At 35.4% G+C, this 19,483-nt stretch overlaps 1 protein-coding gene across 2 annotated transcripts in view; it reads left to right on the forward strand.

Moving 5' to 3' along the window:
* Positions 1-706: 706 nt before the first annotated feature.
* The window catches only part of LOC139695150 (kelch-like protein diablo), a 53,684-nt gene continuing 34,907 nt past the window's right edge, over positions 707-19,483 (forward strand). For both annotated transcript variants that reach the window (XM_071593813.1, XM_071593805.1), the window contains exons 1-7: positions 707-813; positions 1,849-2,082; positions 5,827-5,949; positions 8,460-8,594; positions 10,012-10,178; positions 15,777-15,948; positions 18,771-19,049. In XM_071593813.1, the coding sequence (XP_071449914.1) occupies positions 1,855-2,082; positions 5,827-5,949; positions 8,460-8,594; positions 10,012-10,178; positions 15,777-15,948; positions 18,771-19,049 (1,104 nt within the window). In that variant the 5' untranslated portion in view covers positions 707-813; positions 1,849-1,854. The remainder of the gene's footprint in view (positions 814-1,848; positions 2,083-5,826; positions 5,950-8,459; positions 8,595-10,011; positions 10,179-15,776; positions 15,949-18,770; positions 19,050-19,483) is intronic.

Here is a 19,483-nt window from a genome sequence, read left to right on the forward strand (position 1 = left end):
AGTGTTCTCTCTTTTTTTGTGTTTCTATATTATGTGTTACTGTGTATTGTACTATATATATATATATATATATATATATAGTATATATATATATATATATATATTTATTTATTTATATATATACACACACATATAAACATTTATATATTTATTTATTTATCTATTTAACAGGTTGCACCTGTTATATTTTAACAGGTCCACCTTGTTCTATTTGATTATTACATCCCAATATTGTTTTATCCTATAGGTATGGACTTACGTGCCTGGTCATTCAACTCCACCTGGCTCAAGCAGGGCATATCTATTACGCGATAGTCCTGGAAGTTCTTTCGCTTTGAAAAAAACGGGGAGAATAAGAAAAATGATTTCTTGGAATATCTTTTGCGAAGATGGTACTGCTTACGCATTACAAGAGATGGCGAAAACAGAGTTTCTTACTTTACAACAGTTGAACAGCTTTCCCAAGGGAACCGTAGAATGACAATAATAATAGCTCAACTACCGCTTACCAATATACACATAATATGGATAATAATGGATGCATATAGTCAGTAGTCAATCTCAAGTTGTCATGCATTTTACGCTGTTTTTCTAACCCGCGCCGACACGTACTGTATCTTCGATACTATTCGATATTCGATTCATTCGATCACAGTCGATACTACAATATAATTTCTCTTTTTGTATTGGAAGGAAGAGAGAGCGAAACAAAAACAGGTGTTTAAGTCGGGAAGAATAATGTTCGCAAATGGACCGTCAGCTAACCTTATTTGAGGGATTTTTATTCAGTTCTCCACAAGTATTTTGATTCCGGTGAGTTTTGCCATGATCATAGTGTAATAATTCACTGCATTTAGATTGTGTATGCATTTTAAACAATCATTTACTTCACAATAAACATTGGCACAACTGTGGGCGTTTCAAATGGCTGTTGGTCTATTTTCGTTTTTTTAAATTATTTTGCCAGCCGATTTTTCTAAGGTTTTAGTAGATTATCGATAAATGTTGTTGTCGACAGATTTTTAAGTAAACGATGCTCGCCAATGTAAATATTTCCCAAGTACTCATTTGTTTGCCTGCAATGCTCACACAATCAAGAAGATAAATGACACAAAGATAGAGAATAATATTTTTTAAATCATGCTTTATTTTGTCTTGAATGTTACGGACAATTCTATATCGTGTTACAGGGATGTGTTAGCAAATCGGGCTAAATGCCATGCAATTTCGTTGCAGCTGTATTTTAGCTTCCCCTCAGCCTTATTTCCACAGTTGTCCCAAATTCTGTTGATCATGTTCCATCGTTTAGGTATTTTTTTGATACTGGCCCTGGTATTTTGTGTCTGCCAAGATTGTTGTACACTTGACCTTTTTTGTAATTTTTTTGTTTTTTGGAGAGTGACCGAGGAAATTTGTATCCCAAACAAACCCTCTGCGTAATTTAGAATTCCAGAAATGTACCTGTATCAACGGTTTCGTAAGATACAGCCTGCCAAGAAATGACTCAGCACCCACAATATTATTGAATAAAACTCATTCTTAAGTACAGAGTTTTGTATCATGGCATACGGACCACACACTAATCGTACATAGATCTGTATCATGCGACACAATTCCAATCATTGATGCAGAAATTTTGCTACAAACCAGATCCTCTTCATCATGATGCAAAATTTTCTGTATCATCACTGTATCCATCTCTCCTAGGACTCACTGAGTATAGCTTCTTGGCAGGGTAGGCTGGCGGCACCATAGTCGTTATTTCCATTCAGGATTATAGTTTTATTGGTGTACTGATACTTGCGTTTTTATACGCATTACATTTGTTGTTCTATTTCTTTTGTTAAGCTAGTCATGCAGTCTTGCTCAGGAAAACATTCCAAAAGTGGAGTTTCAAATAGTAGAGGAGAGCGGTCAGATGAGCGATCTGTCCATTTGCCGTCCACCAGAGAGCAGCAGAGAGATTACAAACATCGGCAGCATATTCCTTCCCTCTTTTCTGATTCAAGTGGTGATTCCTCTGGGAGTGAAGGTGCTGCTGCCGATGAATATATCTTCTTTGAAATGAGGCATCCATCAAAGGTAATTTTTCGTCATTCCTTTCCTTCGAATAATTCTCACATTTCTTCGTAAGCAGTTGAATTATGCACAATTTTTAGTCAAGTGGCAGTTATTTTGATCCTAGAACTTTTGGCTTACTCCGTTGTTTCATCTGGCAAGTCAATAGTTTCACTGGTGTTGTAGTCAGCATTACATATTGAGAGTAAATTCCAATGAAATTTCGCCGGTATTAATAGGATTAAGATGTAGAATTTAATTCCAACAGAACTGTCTTTCACCTAGATGAAACAATACACCAGTGACCCGAAAACCATGGCACCATCTATGCATCATAGTGGGAGTCTTTGTTATACATTGTCACTATTATTTGACCATGACAATGCAAAATAAAATGATGTACGTTAATTGTTCCCTGTTTGGGCATCCACATGCATAATGATTTGAAACTTTTCCAATCTCATCAAGTCGTTATTTTAGCCATCGCTGGGAATTTTATGTGACACCAACTTACTTATTTCACAGAACTAAACTCAGTTACTTTTTTGTTCAACTATCTCTTAATCTCTTTTGAACTGCAGGCAAAAGTTTACATTGTAGACATACATGTCACCAATATTGTAAAAACACTAATTTATTGACACAAAGTGGATTGGTAAATATTTCTAATGATTGGGGAACTGTTGGGCAATAATTTAATGTCCTTTCTCTGTTGCCTTTTCAGGAATAATAAATTATCTGGCTTCAGTGTAGCTATTGCATCTATTTCATTGCTGTATATATCAATCTAATTACTGTTAGGTTGTCAGCATTCATAGTTCTTTGTGTATATGATTGTTCAGCCACCAGTTCCTCAATCTTGTTGGTACATACATAATAATTAAATGAAGAATACAATGTATCTTTCTACTGTCCTTTATTTGCATACAACCGGTTTCAATGCTCAAGCGTCATCATCAGGTACAAATTAAACAAGTCGCAGTCCACTTATATACCAATCATGAGGGAGAGGAGGGGTGGGTGAGAGAGGGGAGAGAAGGAGGCAAAAGAAAGAGTTGTGATCGGCATTGTTGGGGAGGGGAGAGAGGGGTATTGAGCATGAGGACAGGTGCTTGGTTGGTTTACAGTGGGGTGGGGCGGGGGGGTTTGTCGGGTCTATCTGTGAGGGAAAGGGGTACTTCCAGGATTGGGGAGAGGTATTCAAACAATAAATCGTTAACCAAATGACCCGTTTTTAAATTCTTCCTGATTTTGAGCTCTTCCCACTTGTCCATCCTCATTCCTTTTTCACTCTGGTGTAAGAGTTCCGGGTTGAAATCACTCCCATGGTTTTCTTCCCATAGATGTTTGGCGAAGTGTGATTGCTTGAGGTCACAAGTTCTAAAACAGCGTTTATGTTCCTCCACCCATGTTTTTAATGACCTCCCCATTTGACCTATATATATAGCACCACAGTCCCTACAAGTTAGCTTTTAAATGCCACTTTTATTTTGTGTACATATTTTGTATTTAGTTGTATTCAAGAATGATTTTAAGTTATTAGTACAGTAAAAAGCTATTTTAAATTTCTCCCTAGGAAAAAGGTTGGCTAACTTCTGTGAAATTAATCCATAATATGGGAGTTTGCACCATTTGTAACCTATTTACAGCATTATACTATTAACCTATTTACAGCATTACACTATTTGCACCATTTGTAATCTATTTACCCTTTATTTATTTTGAAACGCTTGAGCGTTGAAACCGGTTGTATGCAAATAAAGGACAGTGGAAAGATACATTGTATTCTTCATTTAATTAAAATGAATTTCCACAAGGTTGAGCCGGGAACAATTGAATATTTACATACATAATATTTTTCGCACAGTCAGCCGCTGCAGTATATTCTGCTTAAGCAGTGGACAGTGGCACTATTTATTGATTTTGATAATATTAGGTTAATGATCCTTCGTAGGACATTACGACCTATTTATGGTCCTGAAAGCATTTAAATATTCTTGAGTAGGTGGAGGCATTCAAAGTCAAGTCTGGTTGTCTTTTGCCCTGAATCCCTATTTTTTTGTATTAGTTTTCAAGAGAATATTAGGCTCCATTCTCTTGGCACTGTATATCAGCCATCATTGGTTTCTTAAATTCTAAAAATTTGTTGTGAAAGCCAGATCGGATCTTGTTTTACTGAATAGGTTCAGGGGTCTGTCAATTACCTCTCTTTCCATGAAAATAATAAGATATTGTTTCTCTTTTTCCTGCCCACTGCATTTTCTTCTCTATTGCAATAGTGTATCAGCTCCTTTTGAATCTTTATTCTCAATTGGTCCAATATGCAGGATTGCTAGAGTACTTTTAAGGCAAAAAATTCTTTACTTCTTCTTGCCTCCATGCCAATGAGAAACTTATTTCATTACCTTTACTCACCTCTTCTGACAAATTATTTCATTAAGCTTCATCACTACCCATCAGAATTCCCATCATCTGTTGAAATGAAAAATTACATTGTAACATATGAAAGTAATTATGAATGACCTCTTATATCACCTTTTGCGCCAAATACTTTTCTCTTTTTTAGGTCTCAGAACAGCAATCTCTCATTCTTACGTCACTAATCTAGCAGCAACAACTTTCAAAACACAAATCAAAAACCTAACAAATACTAGCAAAAGAAACTTAAAAAATAGAATTTTGGTTCATAAGCTTAAACTATTCTACAGTAATTATCCCCTTATAACATTTTTTTTTAATTTTTTGATCCCTAAAATTATATCTCCACTCATACATGTCATCCTAAGCTTTTCGTCAGATTTTGACCCATGTATCACCCAGCACAAAGGTCACATTCTTGGTTTCAATTGCACTGTGTGGACCTTCCCTAGAGGAGTAGTCTTGAGATCTTGATCTTCTTCACTGGGCCCAATTCACTTTGGTGGCAGTTCTAGCTCTGTATTTTGCTCATTTGTTTTACTGTTACTAATATTTCATTTATTGAAGGAAAATATACATGGAATTTTTGTGATAAGTGCAAAAGTTAAAAAATAAGTTCTCTTCAAAGTATGAATTATATGACCTTCCCAGAATTTTTTGGCGAATAGTTAAGTATTTTGTGATCTTTGTAGACAAAAAATTAATTTTCAATTTGTGAACATACAACTAAAAGTCATTAAAAGATATAAAGTATCAACAATTGGCATCTAATTGTAAAGGGAGTAGGTGATATTTGAATTTCAAAGATGGACAAAATCACTTATGGCCAAAAAAATTGTAGATCCAATTAAATGCACAAAAATTAGATTAGGTTTGTTCATAAAGCTTGTGATTGGCTAATTGAATTGTGCTGGTTTCAAGAAACATGTGCCAGAGTGCTTTTGAAGCATCAAAGTTATTTTCTCTAAGATGCCACTTCTAAACCTGTCGCACAGTGTAGTTTTAGTGATTTGAAAAATTTTCAGGGGGTATATATAATTTTGTGCACTGTATTTATTGAACTCCAAAACAATATGAGTTTCACTTGGATCTGTGTTTTTATAATAATCTTCTCATGTAATTAAACAGTCGCATTGAAGTTAAATTCTCATCTGCTATTCAAAGGTTACTTGTTTTCTTTCTACTGAGGTTGGTTATTCTCCACTTAGGGCTTAAGGTTTTTGATTCTCCCTGTTGTTATTTCAAGTGTATAACTCAGTGACCATAGGCATACCCTTGGCTGTTTGAATTAAATTTAAATAAATAACTATGTACTGCACAAATTGTCAAATAACAAAGAAATCATTTCAGGTGCTAGGAGGCTTGGAAGACCTTCGCAGTGAGGGGCATTTCTGTGATGTTAGCCTGTCTGTTGATGGGCAGCTTTATCCAGCTCATAAGAGTGTTTTGTCAGCATTCAGTCCTTATTTCAAGGTTGGAAATATTTTTTAAATTATATTCTATATCATTTTAGATTATCTTTTTAGAAATTTATCTTTAATTTAAGTTGTGTGTCATAAATTATTTGTGTGTCTTGAACTAAAAGTCATTCCATGACCTACACTTCATAGTCTTAGGATTTTCCCGCTGTTTTGTGCCATAGTAGGTTTGTGCAAGATGAAAATGTTTTAGAAGCCCTGCAACTATTCAGAATTCTCATTCTAAGATTTTTGTCTAATGAAACCCATCAGATTATCATCTATTGACATGGTTGTTACATATTGAGAATACCAAAATTTGTCAATAGCATTAAAAGTAAATCTACAAATTCTAAATTTATACTCAAAGCCCTGTGGCTAATGAAAGCCTATTTGTGCAGGTTATATATATTTCCAACATATGTTATTTCTATGTCTCTAGGTTCATTACATTTAAAATTTTAAATTTAGAATATTGATTCTGTGGTAGAAATGCAAACTTAATGTTAGTTAACTGGTAGTCTAGTGCGTAAGATTTTTTTAAGATAATTTTTAAATAGTCCCAAAATTAACAGTCTTACATTTCTTAATCATGTCTAACAAGATACAACCAGGCAATCCGCACAAGAATAATTCCTTTTTCAATTTCACATATATTCTACCTTCCTTCATTCCATTCAGCATGCCTATCCTTTTCTTCCCATACCTCACTCGCATAATTTTCTGTATCAAATTGTTAAACATTCCATCACTAAATAAAAGTATTCTGTATCAATCGTTCCTGCCTTCAAGGGATTGCAACCAACAATCCACTCTTTGCCTCACCGTGCCTAGCACTTCCTAATTTGTTTTCCTTTCAGTCCATTTTACCTTTTCTAATATACTTCACACCAATATTTCAGCAACCTCAATGCCTGATTTTTCTTTGATGACCATGTCTCATCACCACAAACCATGATCCATGTGAAAGTTTTCTCTCTTCTTTTCTTAACAGCCTTGCTCAAGAGCCTATGTCTTCAATTCCCTCCTCCTTGTGAAAGCTTCTTCACCCAAGACAAATCTTATGTTTCAACTAACTTGTCCGGCTTGGTTCTAAATGTATGTCCTTATTTTCATCAAAAACATTTACCATGACTCATGCTCACCAGTTCTTCTACAAGTTTATCTTTTAAAAAAGTAACAGTGGACCAACTGCAAATTTTATGTCTAAATTTCATTGCCCAGAGATTGCTATAAAAATTCCACATTCCTAGAATTTTGCCGTTCACTTGGATTTCATATTAACTCTGAAGCTAATGTGCTAAATTTTTCTGGGACTATATATGGCGTTCATGGATATACTAATGGGACTAAAGCTGAAATAAATGCTAAAAATAGTGTTATTTAGAAATTTCACAATACATGTATTTTTACAACTTCAAAATTTATATACATGTACGCGAAATGATAAAACCACCATGAATGCAACCAAAACCTAATGTATAAGTGACGGTATATTTAATTGCAGTAGGAATAACAGCGATGACAGTTTTCTAGGATTGTGTGTATTGCTGACATCTAATTTCAGGATGCATGAGTCGCATTGCAGCAGACATGAATACATATCAGAATCATTTTATTGTCTCTCTGTTCATGCCCAAGTTGTCTAATCCTTACTAATATTTCCTCTAAATTGATTTGATGGGAATTTCGTATTTTGAGGAAATTTTATCGATACATTCATTTTCTTCGGTCTTCAACATTGGCGAGACTCCTTGGCATTCCACAAAATAAACACTATCAGTGAAACCGAAATTATCACTTACCCATTTGAGAAATTGGCTGTGAAATGGATTTTCAAGGGCCTCATTACAACTCTCAGAATCTTGTTTGGAAATCCCTGGATAGCATTCTTAAAATGTAAGGATATCAGATATTCCATTGCTCAACTATATCCATTGGTTGGACTAGTCACATCATCAGTCATCTAACATGATTGCTGTGTTTGATTGTAGTTTTAGAGAATTGTGGTTATAGTAACTGGTTGCATCTGTGACTTGCCCAGCCATGAAATATGACAGGTTAATTTATATTAAGTTCTTCTAAATTCATCATTAGACTACCTGAAGCTTGGAGTCTGGATGTGCCTTGTAGTCTATAACGATCATTTTTAAGACAAAATAAAGGTGGGCTGCACACTTTTCAGTTAAGGCCAGTCAGTTAGATGTGCATATTTTTTTGGTATTGATCTTTCCTTCATCAAACATTCTGAAAAGTTAACTCCACAATTGATTGATAATGGACCACATTTGCTCACTTCCATTTCCATCAAAACCATCCCATTCCATTCAGGCTCTTGTAAAGGTTCTCTTGTCAAAGGAAAAGAATCATCCAATAGCATCAAAGTTTCTTCGAAGTTCAAAAATATTTTTAGGCATAAGAAAGCCACTCTGGTCGATATTACTTATCATTATTTTAAATGATCAATGATAATGAAATTATTTATAATAAATTTAAATTAATAATAAATTCTTATCTTTCTATTAGGCAATGTTCACTAGTCGTATGGCTGAGTCCCGCCAGCAAGTAGTCACTTTACAAGGCTTAGATGGGCCAACACTTGCGATTATTATTGATTATGCATACTCAGCTGTTGCACACATAAACAGTTCCAATGCTCAGGTAAGCTATTCCCTGCCATCATATTTAATTAACATTTATTGTTGAGTGCATTTAAGTTGAATTATATAATAGAATGTTGTTGTAGAATTATCTACAAATTGTAAGGAACATGAATTGTAGCAACATGCAAAAGTATACAAAAAATCTTTGTATTTACAATATCTCTGATTTTTTTGCATAGTATATATCAATTTGAAATAGTTCAGAAACATTAACCATTGTTTTTACAATATGTTGTTTAAATCCCTAGTTTTTCAAAAATGATATGTAAATTTTAACTTCTTTGCTTATATAATTTTAAATGTAGTTTCAACTTTATGGATGTTTCCAAACTTTCATTTAAATTAATTCAAAATGATGTAGGATTTGGTGTTTAAGTGTCTTCACAGATTCTCCTCATCAAATTCTTCACAGGCTTACCTCAGGGTCAGATTTTCAGCTGAAGACATTTCAGTGGCTAATTATGCCATTCTCTTAAGGTTATTATACTGGGTCATCATTTTTGCTGCCCTTATATATATCCTCTGTTGAGGCTTTGTCACTTTTGATTGGCTGTTGCCCATGCACTCTCTCCTTATTTTGCCATCTTGATTTTGTAGAGTACAGGCTTCCACATATCATGGAAGCCCAATTTTCATCTGATTCTCTCTAGGGCAATACATAAAGGTGATGACCTAAAAGAATGTCCAGTAACCTGAAAAACCCAGGGAACTTTTTCAGACTGAAAAACTTAGTGAGATGAAACCTATTTGCATAAAAATCCAGAAAAATATTTTGGGTAATGTGCTTGGGATATTTCTAAGATCTCTTTGGTTGGTCTACATACTCATACTATTGATGACGTGATATTTAATGACGACTGGTAGGGTCAAATCAATAAGTAATTGATTTATTGCCTCTGAATTGTGTTTGCCCCTGATATAAGGAAGCTCTTGCAGGAAAAGGGCTGAGGAGTAAGCATCAAAAAAATGAAAATAGGGAGGCTGTTTTGAAAATGAGAGAGGTGCAGACCAAGAAAAGGTAGTGTCTCAAAATCACTTGTCTATGAGGAACACCTGCATGTGTACATGGCTGCATTAGCCTTGCGAACTCTGGCACAACATGTTCAACTATGATTACATGTTTAAATTGTCTGAATGATATTTCATAAGAGCATCTTGTTTCTTAAAAGTTCCTAAAATCAAAAATGAGAGAAGATGCCTCATTATCTTAACTGGCTAAAGTATTTGGCCAGGGAATGAATGGATCCAGATCTTGGCAGAGGCTTTTTTCCACACTGAAATTCTAATATTTGTTTAATTATGTTCATATTTCATGATGAATATTGCATAAAATGTATTAGGGAGTATTATTTGCATTATTTAGGATTCTTGATATCAATGTATTTCCCTTTATTTATTGATCTTTTAATTTTTAGGCTTTACTGTCAGCTGCAAATCTGTTCGGAATTCATTCACTACGTTCTGCATGTTGCCGCTACCTTACACGCCACATGGATGCATCCAATGCCCTTGGTGTTCTTTGTTTTGCTGAAACCCATTCATGTGCACGAATGGCAGCAACTGCTCGGGCATTTGTTCACAAGTGAGTTTTTTTTTATTTTCTTTCCTAAGTGGAATTGTCACCTGTATACATGTACTCCCTAAATCTCTCAGCTAAAGAAGAAGCATATCTCCCAAAGCTGTCCCAAAGCACTGTCCCAAAACTCTTTTACATGATAACTTTCTCTCCTCTTTCTAGTTTGAAATTACTCATGAAAAATTTTCCAATGATGTCATGATCATAGGTCGTTTGCTGTGGTTGGCAGGTCCATGGAAATGTCTATCTTGTTTTTCTCCATCTCCCTTATCATATTTTGTAGTTTTTTTATGCCTTAGTTCTTGCATTCCAAGTTCCAATTTATATGCCTTTTATCCTCCCCTTTATATTCTTCGTACATGCTGTCTTATTATACAGCCCCTACTGGAAATCCAAATGAGGGGATATTTTACTTCCAGAATATTTCATATGAGAAGAAGATTCCTTCTCGCCTAGTTGAGGCTGCCATTATCTAGGGAATTCTGAGGAATTTTTAATGTGGTAGTTTCCTGTTGCTTTGCACATCCAATGCCATTTACAGTATTCCAATTCATATGCCATTAATAGGGATTTCTTCCCCCCAAGGGCAACAAGGTGTCCTTGCCCCCACTTTGTGTTTATCCACTCTACAAGTAGGCTGCTGACACTCTGTGGGGTGTGACTCCATATCCTGGGGGCCCCTTGATCACCAGAGTCTTGTCAGTATAAACAGGCTGTACTACAGGAAGGTGAGGATGACATTAAGATTGGAGAGTCTCTATGCATCACATTCAACCTTTGAAACCCAAGCATGCACCTTCTAATTTTATAGAAAAAATTGATTATTATGCTTGGAATTATTCTAAAAGTTAATTTATGTATGGAATGAAATCTGAGTTGAATACCTTGTGGACCTACCTCTCAAGCCTTCATAATTCCCAGGTATTCCTTTGGTAAAATAAACTGCTCATCTAGAAATGCAGATTTTATAAGTTCGCTCCATTTGTTTTGATGATGATGACTTGTGGGAAATAGTCGGGTGTGTTCAAAAAGTAACTGGAATTTTGTAATTTCACATAGTGCATAGTCCACCAGGAGTTCGTGCCACACAGTCAAACGATCAATAAAGAATACAACTTAAAAGTTCAATGCTGTTTGCGTGAAACAAAACGAAAAAATGCACATAGTTGTCTTAAAGCAATTCATGGCTTTTGCGTCACCATGATAGTGCACCTGCTCACATTGCGCAGTGCTTGTTCATGAATGTTTGGCCAAAAACAGCAGCGTAATGATGTCCCAGCCTCCATATTCACCTGACATGGTTGCCTGTGACTTTTTTCTGTTCCCAAAAATAAAGAGAATCTTAAAGGGCCATCATTTTACAAGTACGGCTGAGATTATAAACACATCACTGAGAGAGCTAAAAGCTATAGCAAAGATCTACTTCCAGAAGCATTTCAAGGATTGGAAAAAGTGCTGGCGTAAGTGTATAATATCTATTGAGGGCTATGCACTTTTAAGGGGATAAAATTGATTATTATGTTAATCATTATTAATTATATGGTAATCTACTGGTTGAGGTAGGGTTGGATGGACACAACCACCAAATAAATAAATATCTTGTCTCTCCTAAAAAAATCCAACCTAATATCCTACTCTACAGCAAGCCCTTCTTCATCTCCATATACTTCCTTCCTCCCTTCATTCTGTCCAAGATCCCTATTCTATTTGTGCTCCTTTCTCGTTTTCCACACATTCTTCCCTCTGTCACAGTTTTCAACACCCCATTACCAAGCAATATACCTTGCATCCATTATTCCTTTCTCCTAATGATTTATCCCAGAAATCTGCCCTCTTCACCCACCATAACTAGCGCAATCTCATTTGTTTTCTTTTCTGTCCACTTAACTTTCTCCATCCTTCTCCACACCCATATTTCAAAAGTCTCCAATCTACGCCTATCATTCTGCTTCAATGACCATGTTTCCCCGCCATGCATAACTACACTCCAAGTCAAATTTTTATCAAGCCTTTTCTTAACATCCTTACTTAATGTCCCTGTCATCGATTCCCTCCTCCTTGTGAAGTATTTTTTGCCTGATACAATTCTTCTCCTTATGTAGAGACTCCATAGCCTCCATCTTGTCCCAAAATAAAGACAACTATCTATCTACTATTTTGACTATTTTGGCCCAAAACACTTCCGAGTTAAGTAAATTGTTCCACCTACTATAGTTTTCGCTCTCCTATTTTAATGTTTAGCTTAGCCTTTTCTTTCTGGGAAATGGCATAACCTTTGTTTTATTATTGTTGATTCTCATCCCATATCTATCGCACTGAGTTTCCAATTCGCTCAGCAATGCTTGCAACCCCTTGGCTGACCGACAAACTAGGGCTTGGTCATCAGCTAACCTATTGAAATTAAATGAAATAATTGACTTTGTAATTCCACGCACTTTATTTTAAAAATACGACCCAGGTTTCGACGTTGAACGTCATCATCAGGTGGTCTTCATAGAAGCACGCTGGCTATGTATAGCTTCTGATCATAGGAGAGGGGTTGGTCAGAGAGGGAGGTTGGAGGGATAAAAAGGTTACAATGTAGCGGGGAAGAAAAGAGAATTACATTTTTGACTTACAAGAGTGGTAGGTCTAGGAGTGGGGAGTGGGAGGGATATAAAATTTCATTGGCAAGTTCATCTTTCGAATGGACACATTTCAAAATTTCTAACTGCTCCAAAGCATCAAGCCTTTGACCTTTATCTTCAAAATGAATAATTTTTGTCACAAAGTCACTGTTTTGGTCACTTTCGATGAGGTGCTTTGCAAAGAGGGATGTTATGTTCTTATTTTTTACACATGTTTGGTGTTCTTTAATTCTCTCTTTAAATTTCCATCCTGTTTGAGCAATATACTTTGTGCTACATTCTGAACACTTAAACTCATTCACTCCACTCCTCTCAGTTTTGGGGACTTTGTCTTTAGTGTGAGAGATCAGGTTCACAAGGCATGAACCACTGTAAAAGGCACATTTATTTTTTTCTTTAGGAAAACTTTTAATTACTTTTTGAAAAATAGTCCCAAGATACTATATCTTGTAATCTTATCTTATATCTCCGGCAAAACTCAGTTGCTTTCTCCTCACGCTCATTCCTCATATGAGGTGTATTCATAAAGAAAGGTGACTGTTCAAATTTTGTGGGCTACATGCATTCGATTTTTTGTTTTTTTTTGTGTTGGCTCACATGTCCCAAATGTTTTTTCATAGTTTCAACAATGTAGTATTTTTAGTTTGTTATTGACAGGTGCAAATGTTATATTTGTTTTGGTGTGCTCGGCGATTTTCTGCTATCAATAAATATGGGTCGAATAATATGCACCAAATTTTATGTAAAAAATGGAATTGAGTGTTCCAAAACTCTTGAAATGTTGACAGTGGCATACAGTGAGTCAGCTCTGTGTAAAAAAGAGTTTATAAAGGTACAAGTTCTTCCAAGGTGGCTAAGAAGATGCCAATGATGGTTCTCACTCTGGACGCCCCAGCAAGTTACAACAGATGAAAATGTTGAAGCAGTGAAGAAAATTGTTTTGAAAAATTGTCGAATCACTATTAGAGAAGTCGCTGAGAATGTCAGCATATTGGTTGGGTCGTGCCATGCAATTTATTTGGATTCTATGAGCATGAGGCAAGTGTCAGCGAAGTTTGTTCCGAAACTGTTTAATTTTTACCAGGAGAACCGTCGCATGAGCATCGCTCAAGAGCTGTTGAATGACATCAATGATGATCCTGATTTGCTCAAAAATAATGATGACTAGTGATGAATCATGAGAATATGGTTATGATGTCGAAACCAAAGCCCAAGTGTCCCAATGGAAGAACCCAGGAGAACCAAGGCTGAAAAAAGCATGCCAAGTTTGATCAAATGTCAAGGTTTCGCTCACTGTTTTCTTCGATTACTGTGGTGTAGTGCATCAGGAGTTCTTATTACAAGATCGTACCATCAATAAGGAGTATTACCTTGAAGTTAAGTGCTGTTTGTGAGAAGCAATACGAAAAAAACATCCAAAATTGTGGAAAAATAATTCATGGCTTTTGCATCACAATAATTCACCTGCTCACTCATCATTGCTTGTGAGAGATATTTTGGCCCAAAACAACATCACATTCATGCCTCAGCCACCATATTCACCGCATTTGGCCCCCCTGCGACTTTTGCCTGCTCCCAAAACTGAAGAGACATATGAAAGGACAGAGATTTGCGACAATTGAGGAGATAAAGTATGCATTGCTGGAATAGCTCAAGGCTATACCATAAAGTACTTATCAGAATTGCTTCGAGGATTGAAAAAAGCATTGGCATATGTGTATAATATCTGGGGGGTATTACTTTGAAGGGGACAACTTGAACAAATGGAGAGGAAGGGACACTGCCTGGATGTTCTGGAACAGTTGGAGATCCTACTCCAAGCTAATTCGGGAAAGGATATTTTAACCAACGAATTTTAATATCCCTCTCACTCCCCTTTGTTGCATTTCCCAATGACCAGCCCTTTAACCCCCCCCCCCCCCATCCCCATCACCAATCCACCCTACAACAGGCCATTAATGGTCTCCCATAGTCCTCCACCTAATCATCTTGCCATTAACCGGTTGGACATCTATGAAATTTCACGAGCCTTCCTCCCTTCACTCCTTAACCTTTTCCTTCCCTCCCCCAACCCCACCTTTTTTCCTCCTCTCTCCTCCAATTATCCTTTGGTTGTTCTCTCCTCCTCCCCTGCCCTCTTTCCCAGCATTTGGGTGAATACTCAAGTATATGTGTTCAAAAATTTCCAATATACCTGATGATGTTACGCTGCAACATAACCTAGGTCGTAATAAAAAAAAATTCTATGTGGAAAAGGAAAGTGCCCTTTTCAGTAACAATTTTCCAATAGATAAGTTTAATTTTATGACCAGGTTTCGATGTATGACATCATCTTTATGTCAACTGGAGATGATGTAATACCCTGAAAGATGAATGCAATAAACCTGAAGATGATGGTATGTATCAAAACCCAGTCATACAATTAAACTTGGAAAATTGTTACTATCTGTTCTTCATTTTGTTAAAATTCCACCTGAAACTACTCAAAGTAAGGGTTCTTTAATGAAAGGATAGTAGAATTTAATGACAGAACTTGGGACTCCATCCTCTCCAGGACCACAGCTAGTACGCAGCTGATTTACTGCAGTACCCAACTATTTTTCCATACGTGGATATAAGAAGAGACTTTCACTACTTGGGATGTGGGATGGACTGTTGGGAGGCAGAAAGTATGCAACATTGTGGAAAGGTTTATTCTAGTGTAGAGTATTGCATTGTGTTTTGTTATCTGAGACTGAGAAATGTTATAGTGATGTGGAGATGAGGTTATATAGATGAGTTAGGGTGGTGTCCACCGAAAACCTAACCTTACCAGTAAAGTATTATCAATGGTTTTTTATTTACAGGTACACCTATGTGTTATTTTTGTTTAGTTTTTAATTCACTAATGTTAAATTACATTTCCTAATCCCTGGAAAACTTGGGAGGGATTTCACCATGGCTTTCATGTCTAATATGTTTATTTAAATCTTTCTAGGAACTTTCGTGACGTATCTGAGCATGAAGAATTCCTGACACTCTCTCCAGCAAAATTACGAGAAATTTTATCCAGTGATCACCTCGTAGCTGATTCTGAGGAAGTAGTATTCTGTGCTGCAGTGCGGTGGCTTGAGCATGATCCTCAAGAGAGAGCCAAAGAGTTTCATAAGGTATTGTTTTTCATTGTGCTAAGTTAATGGAACTATTTCTCTCTATCTTGATATGGAGACTCAGTATTGGTATTTTATAATGCAATTTTGCATTATGTTCGAGTTTAAAGTTTCCCTCTATTTAGAGAGTTTGCTAGTTTAAATCTATTTTCCCTGAAAGTTGGGAAAAACAGGAATTTTATGAAAATTTCAAAGTTATTCTGTAAATGTGTGGATTATATGAGAGTTTGCTGTTGAAATTGGGTAAATTTTTCCTGTTTGGTGTTGACTCTATGATGTATTTGCCAGATGTCATTAATTGCCAGAATGAAAGTAATTTGGTTTGTCAATAACATTACTTGTAGCTTAGCATCAAGATTCACTCTATATCTTTGAGTCACTCATGTATTTTCAGATGTACTCTGTTTACATGGCATAGTGTGTATCATCATACAGTATACTCATTATGGTGAGTTTTTTAAAACTACTCTAGTTTGTTTAAATGATGTATCTAGTCAGAATGTCAGATCTAGCCGTATTCATTGACTAAATGACAACTTTTAATTGCAATCAACAATTCATGGATCCTATTACTCATTGCCAGCTCTCTTCTTCTTTTTTTAATCTGCAATTTCAATTCTAAACCATGATCTTCATTATTTAAACCTTAGTGTTCCTAAATGTGATCACTTTGTGCACTGTATGTACCAAGTGATGATGGAGTTGACATTCATTAAAAACTTTTCAGTGTGGTACCTCCCTCAATTTTTACCAACACTCACTCAAAGATCTTCATAAAAATGACCTTATATTGATTATTAAATTTGGATGGGGTCATTTGAAATTAAACTAAAGAAATCTCCCAACATTTTTCAAAGACCCCCAGTAAATGCTATTTATCTACTGTGTAGTCAGGTTCTGGATTCTGTGAAAACCACCTAGTCTCATCATCAGTAAAATACAGTGCATTTTATTAGTTTTATTATTCATAACTAGTGGTTTTCACTAAAGAAAACAGTGGAAAATGTGACCTTTTACTTTATGGATATCCACCACTTCCATAAATTTGTACCTTCCACCATTAACCAACCCATTCCCTGCATTATGTTGTCATTATTATTCCTATTCTTTTGCTAACATTGAGGGCAGATCATTAATATAAATTTAAAAAAGTACTGGACCAAGATTAGAGCCCTGAGGTACACCAATGGACTTGGATTGCCTTTTGTAATGTGTTGAAAACCACTGTTGTAGTGACTGTATCATCATGATCTTTCAAATATGACTTGATCCACTACCTTGGTACCCCTCTTTTTCCACAACACTGCAATTTTTTTAGCAAGAATACCATGACCTATTGAGTCAGTCTTTGATTAAATCTAAGAAAAGGCTGGTTGCCTCCATCTTTTTGTCAAGAGAAGTCAGAATGAAGTTAATGGCCTCACTTATGGCTGAAATGATGGACCTGATTTTTATGAACCCATGTTGATGATGTGGTAATAAATTATTTCCACTGAGGTGGTATGTAAGTCGATTTATATTTTCTCAAATATTTTAGTGAAAACTTGACTATTGCAATTGGTCAGTACTTGTTAGGGTTGCTCTTGCTTCCTTTATTTTTATAAATTGAAATAACTTTCTTAAGTCTTGAGGTATTGGGAGAATGCCTTCAATTTTAAATGAATTTGACCAATAATGGATGGACAAAGTTGTATCCAATGAAAAAAAAGTGCTAAGAGGTTGGTATTGCACTAAAACAGCCCTGAAATTCTGAAATTCATTCCATTTTGATTATCCGAACAACATCCATGGTAGGGATAATGGTTTTTTTATTTTTCAAGACCTCTTAAAATCTCTTCAGCACCTTCACAATTATTCAAGTCCAAACCTCATATATGATCATGATTGAAGTGTTGATACATAGATATTAAGTGCATATTTCCCTAATAGTATGCTAATTGACCACGAATTCCAGAGTTATTACTATTTATGTCAGTTTTTGTTAGGAATATAGTGATCAAAAAATGGATGAAGATTCTTTTTAAAATAATTTAAATTAAATTTAGTGTATGAGAAAATTTCCCTGTTCATAATGAAGGTATAATCGTTTCACTGAAATCACAAACTTCATTTCCTCAGAAGAAGGTACCAGATCTTTTGTTACACTTTTGGCGCACATATCTAGTTTCCTCTCAAATTTTCTGAAAATGCCATTCTCCATAATTTTTCTCTCTTTGCATTGATTATTTCTGTTTCCTAGGTGCTGCAAGATTTCTCCAATAGGACCTTAGCGATGGTTTTGCCTCCACTAATACAGTTAACTGCTAAACAACTGAACCATCATAAGACCTAAGTGGTAATAATTTACAATTAAATGCAAAGTTATAGCAAAAATTGTTATTATGGTAAATAAATAGTAAAAATAAAAATAGGTTGATATTTTGAGGTCATGAATATTTAGATATATAGTATGTTAAATTCAGTCTACATGCCATAATATTTTCTTGCTTAATTAATTTTTCACCAATGCATAAAGGGTAAGGTATTTTTCTTGTGCAATGAACATGTAGTGCTGTCAGTATTGATTCTTTCATTTCAGGAAGGATTACAGATTTTCCAAAAGTCTTCAATTTCTAATATAAAAGTTTTAAAAAGAAACTCAAAGGTTAATTTTACATAATGTGCATTGATTTTTAAATGGTTTCATTATGTATTTCATTTCAAGTATGATAACCCAGGCTTTTTTCTCTTCCTTTTCTTTCATTATTGCCCTACTAGTTAAATGTTCAAAGGTTATCTTGGATTAAACTCAGCTAAATGGTATTAATTATGTTCCTTTACAGGTACTGGAAGTTGTGCGATTGCACCTTCTAAGCCCTTACTTTCTTCATGACTACCTTGAAATGGTCCAGTGGAATGGCATCTTCCCAGTTGATGAGGAAGAGGTAACTGAAGAAGAAAAAGGAAAGGTAACAATAAGAGAGGAAGTAGAGATTACAGATAAGCCAACTGCTGAAGGGTCAACTCCTGCTCAAACAGCAGTGAAGCAGAAGGATGTTAGTGAGAGTTCAAAAACCTTAAAAGAAGAGTTAGCTGGAGCATGTGGTCCTGCACTACCTCAGGTTTGTTCAGGATGTTTTCCTATCAGTTAGTTCACAATTTGTGATGGATGTGTGAAACAAGAAGTTAGAGCATTCTTCTATTAAGATGGTGTAATGGAGACCAAATGGCAAAATGAAACTAAATAATATTGGATTTAAGTAATTATTACTATTTAAACATTCCCTTCTTGATGAGGGTCCTTGTGATGTAAATACTTGTTGAAATGCAAGTAAGTGTGAGTGATTCTACTGAGAAAAAATTTCAACTCATAATTAATGCATTAATGTTGAAGTTCACACCCTTATTATAGTAGATAGTCTACCAATCAGAGGTAGTTTATGGTTTGACCCTTGTAACAAATGCCATGTATAACTAAACTTTAAAAGTTTTAAGTTGTTAACTACTCAGCACTTCATAAGTTCCACGCAATAAAAATAGATTCTGAATTTCGCTA

Source organism: Hetaerina americana, unplaced genomic scaffold, assembly GCF_022747635.1.
Source record: "Hetaerina americana unplaced genomic scaffold, ioHetAmer1.1.p SCAF_1, whole genome shotgun sequence".
Classification (NCBI taxonomy): domain Eukaryota; kingdom Metazoa; phylum Arthropoda; class Insecta; order Odonata; family Calopterygidae; genus Hetaerina; species Hetaerina americana.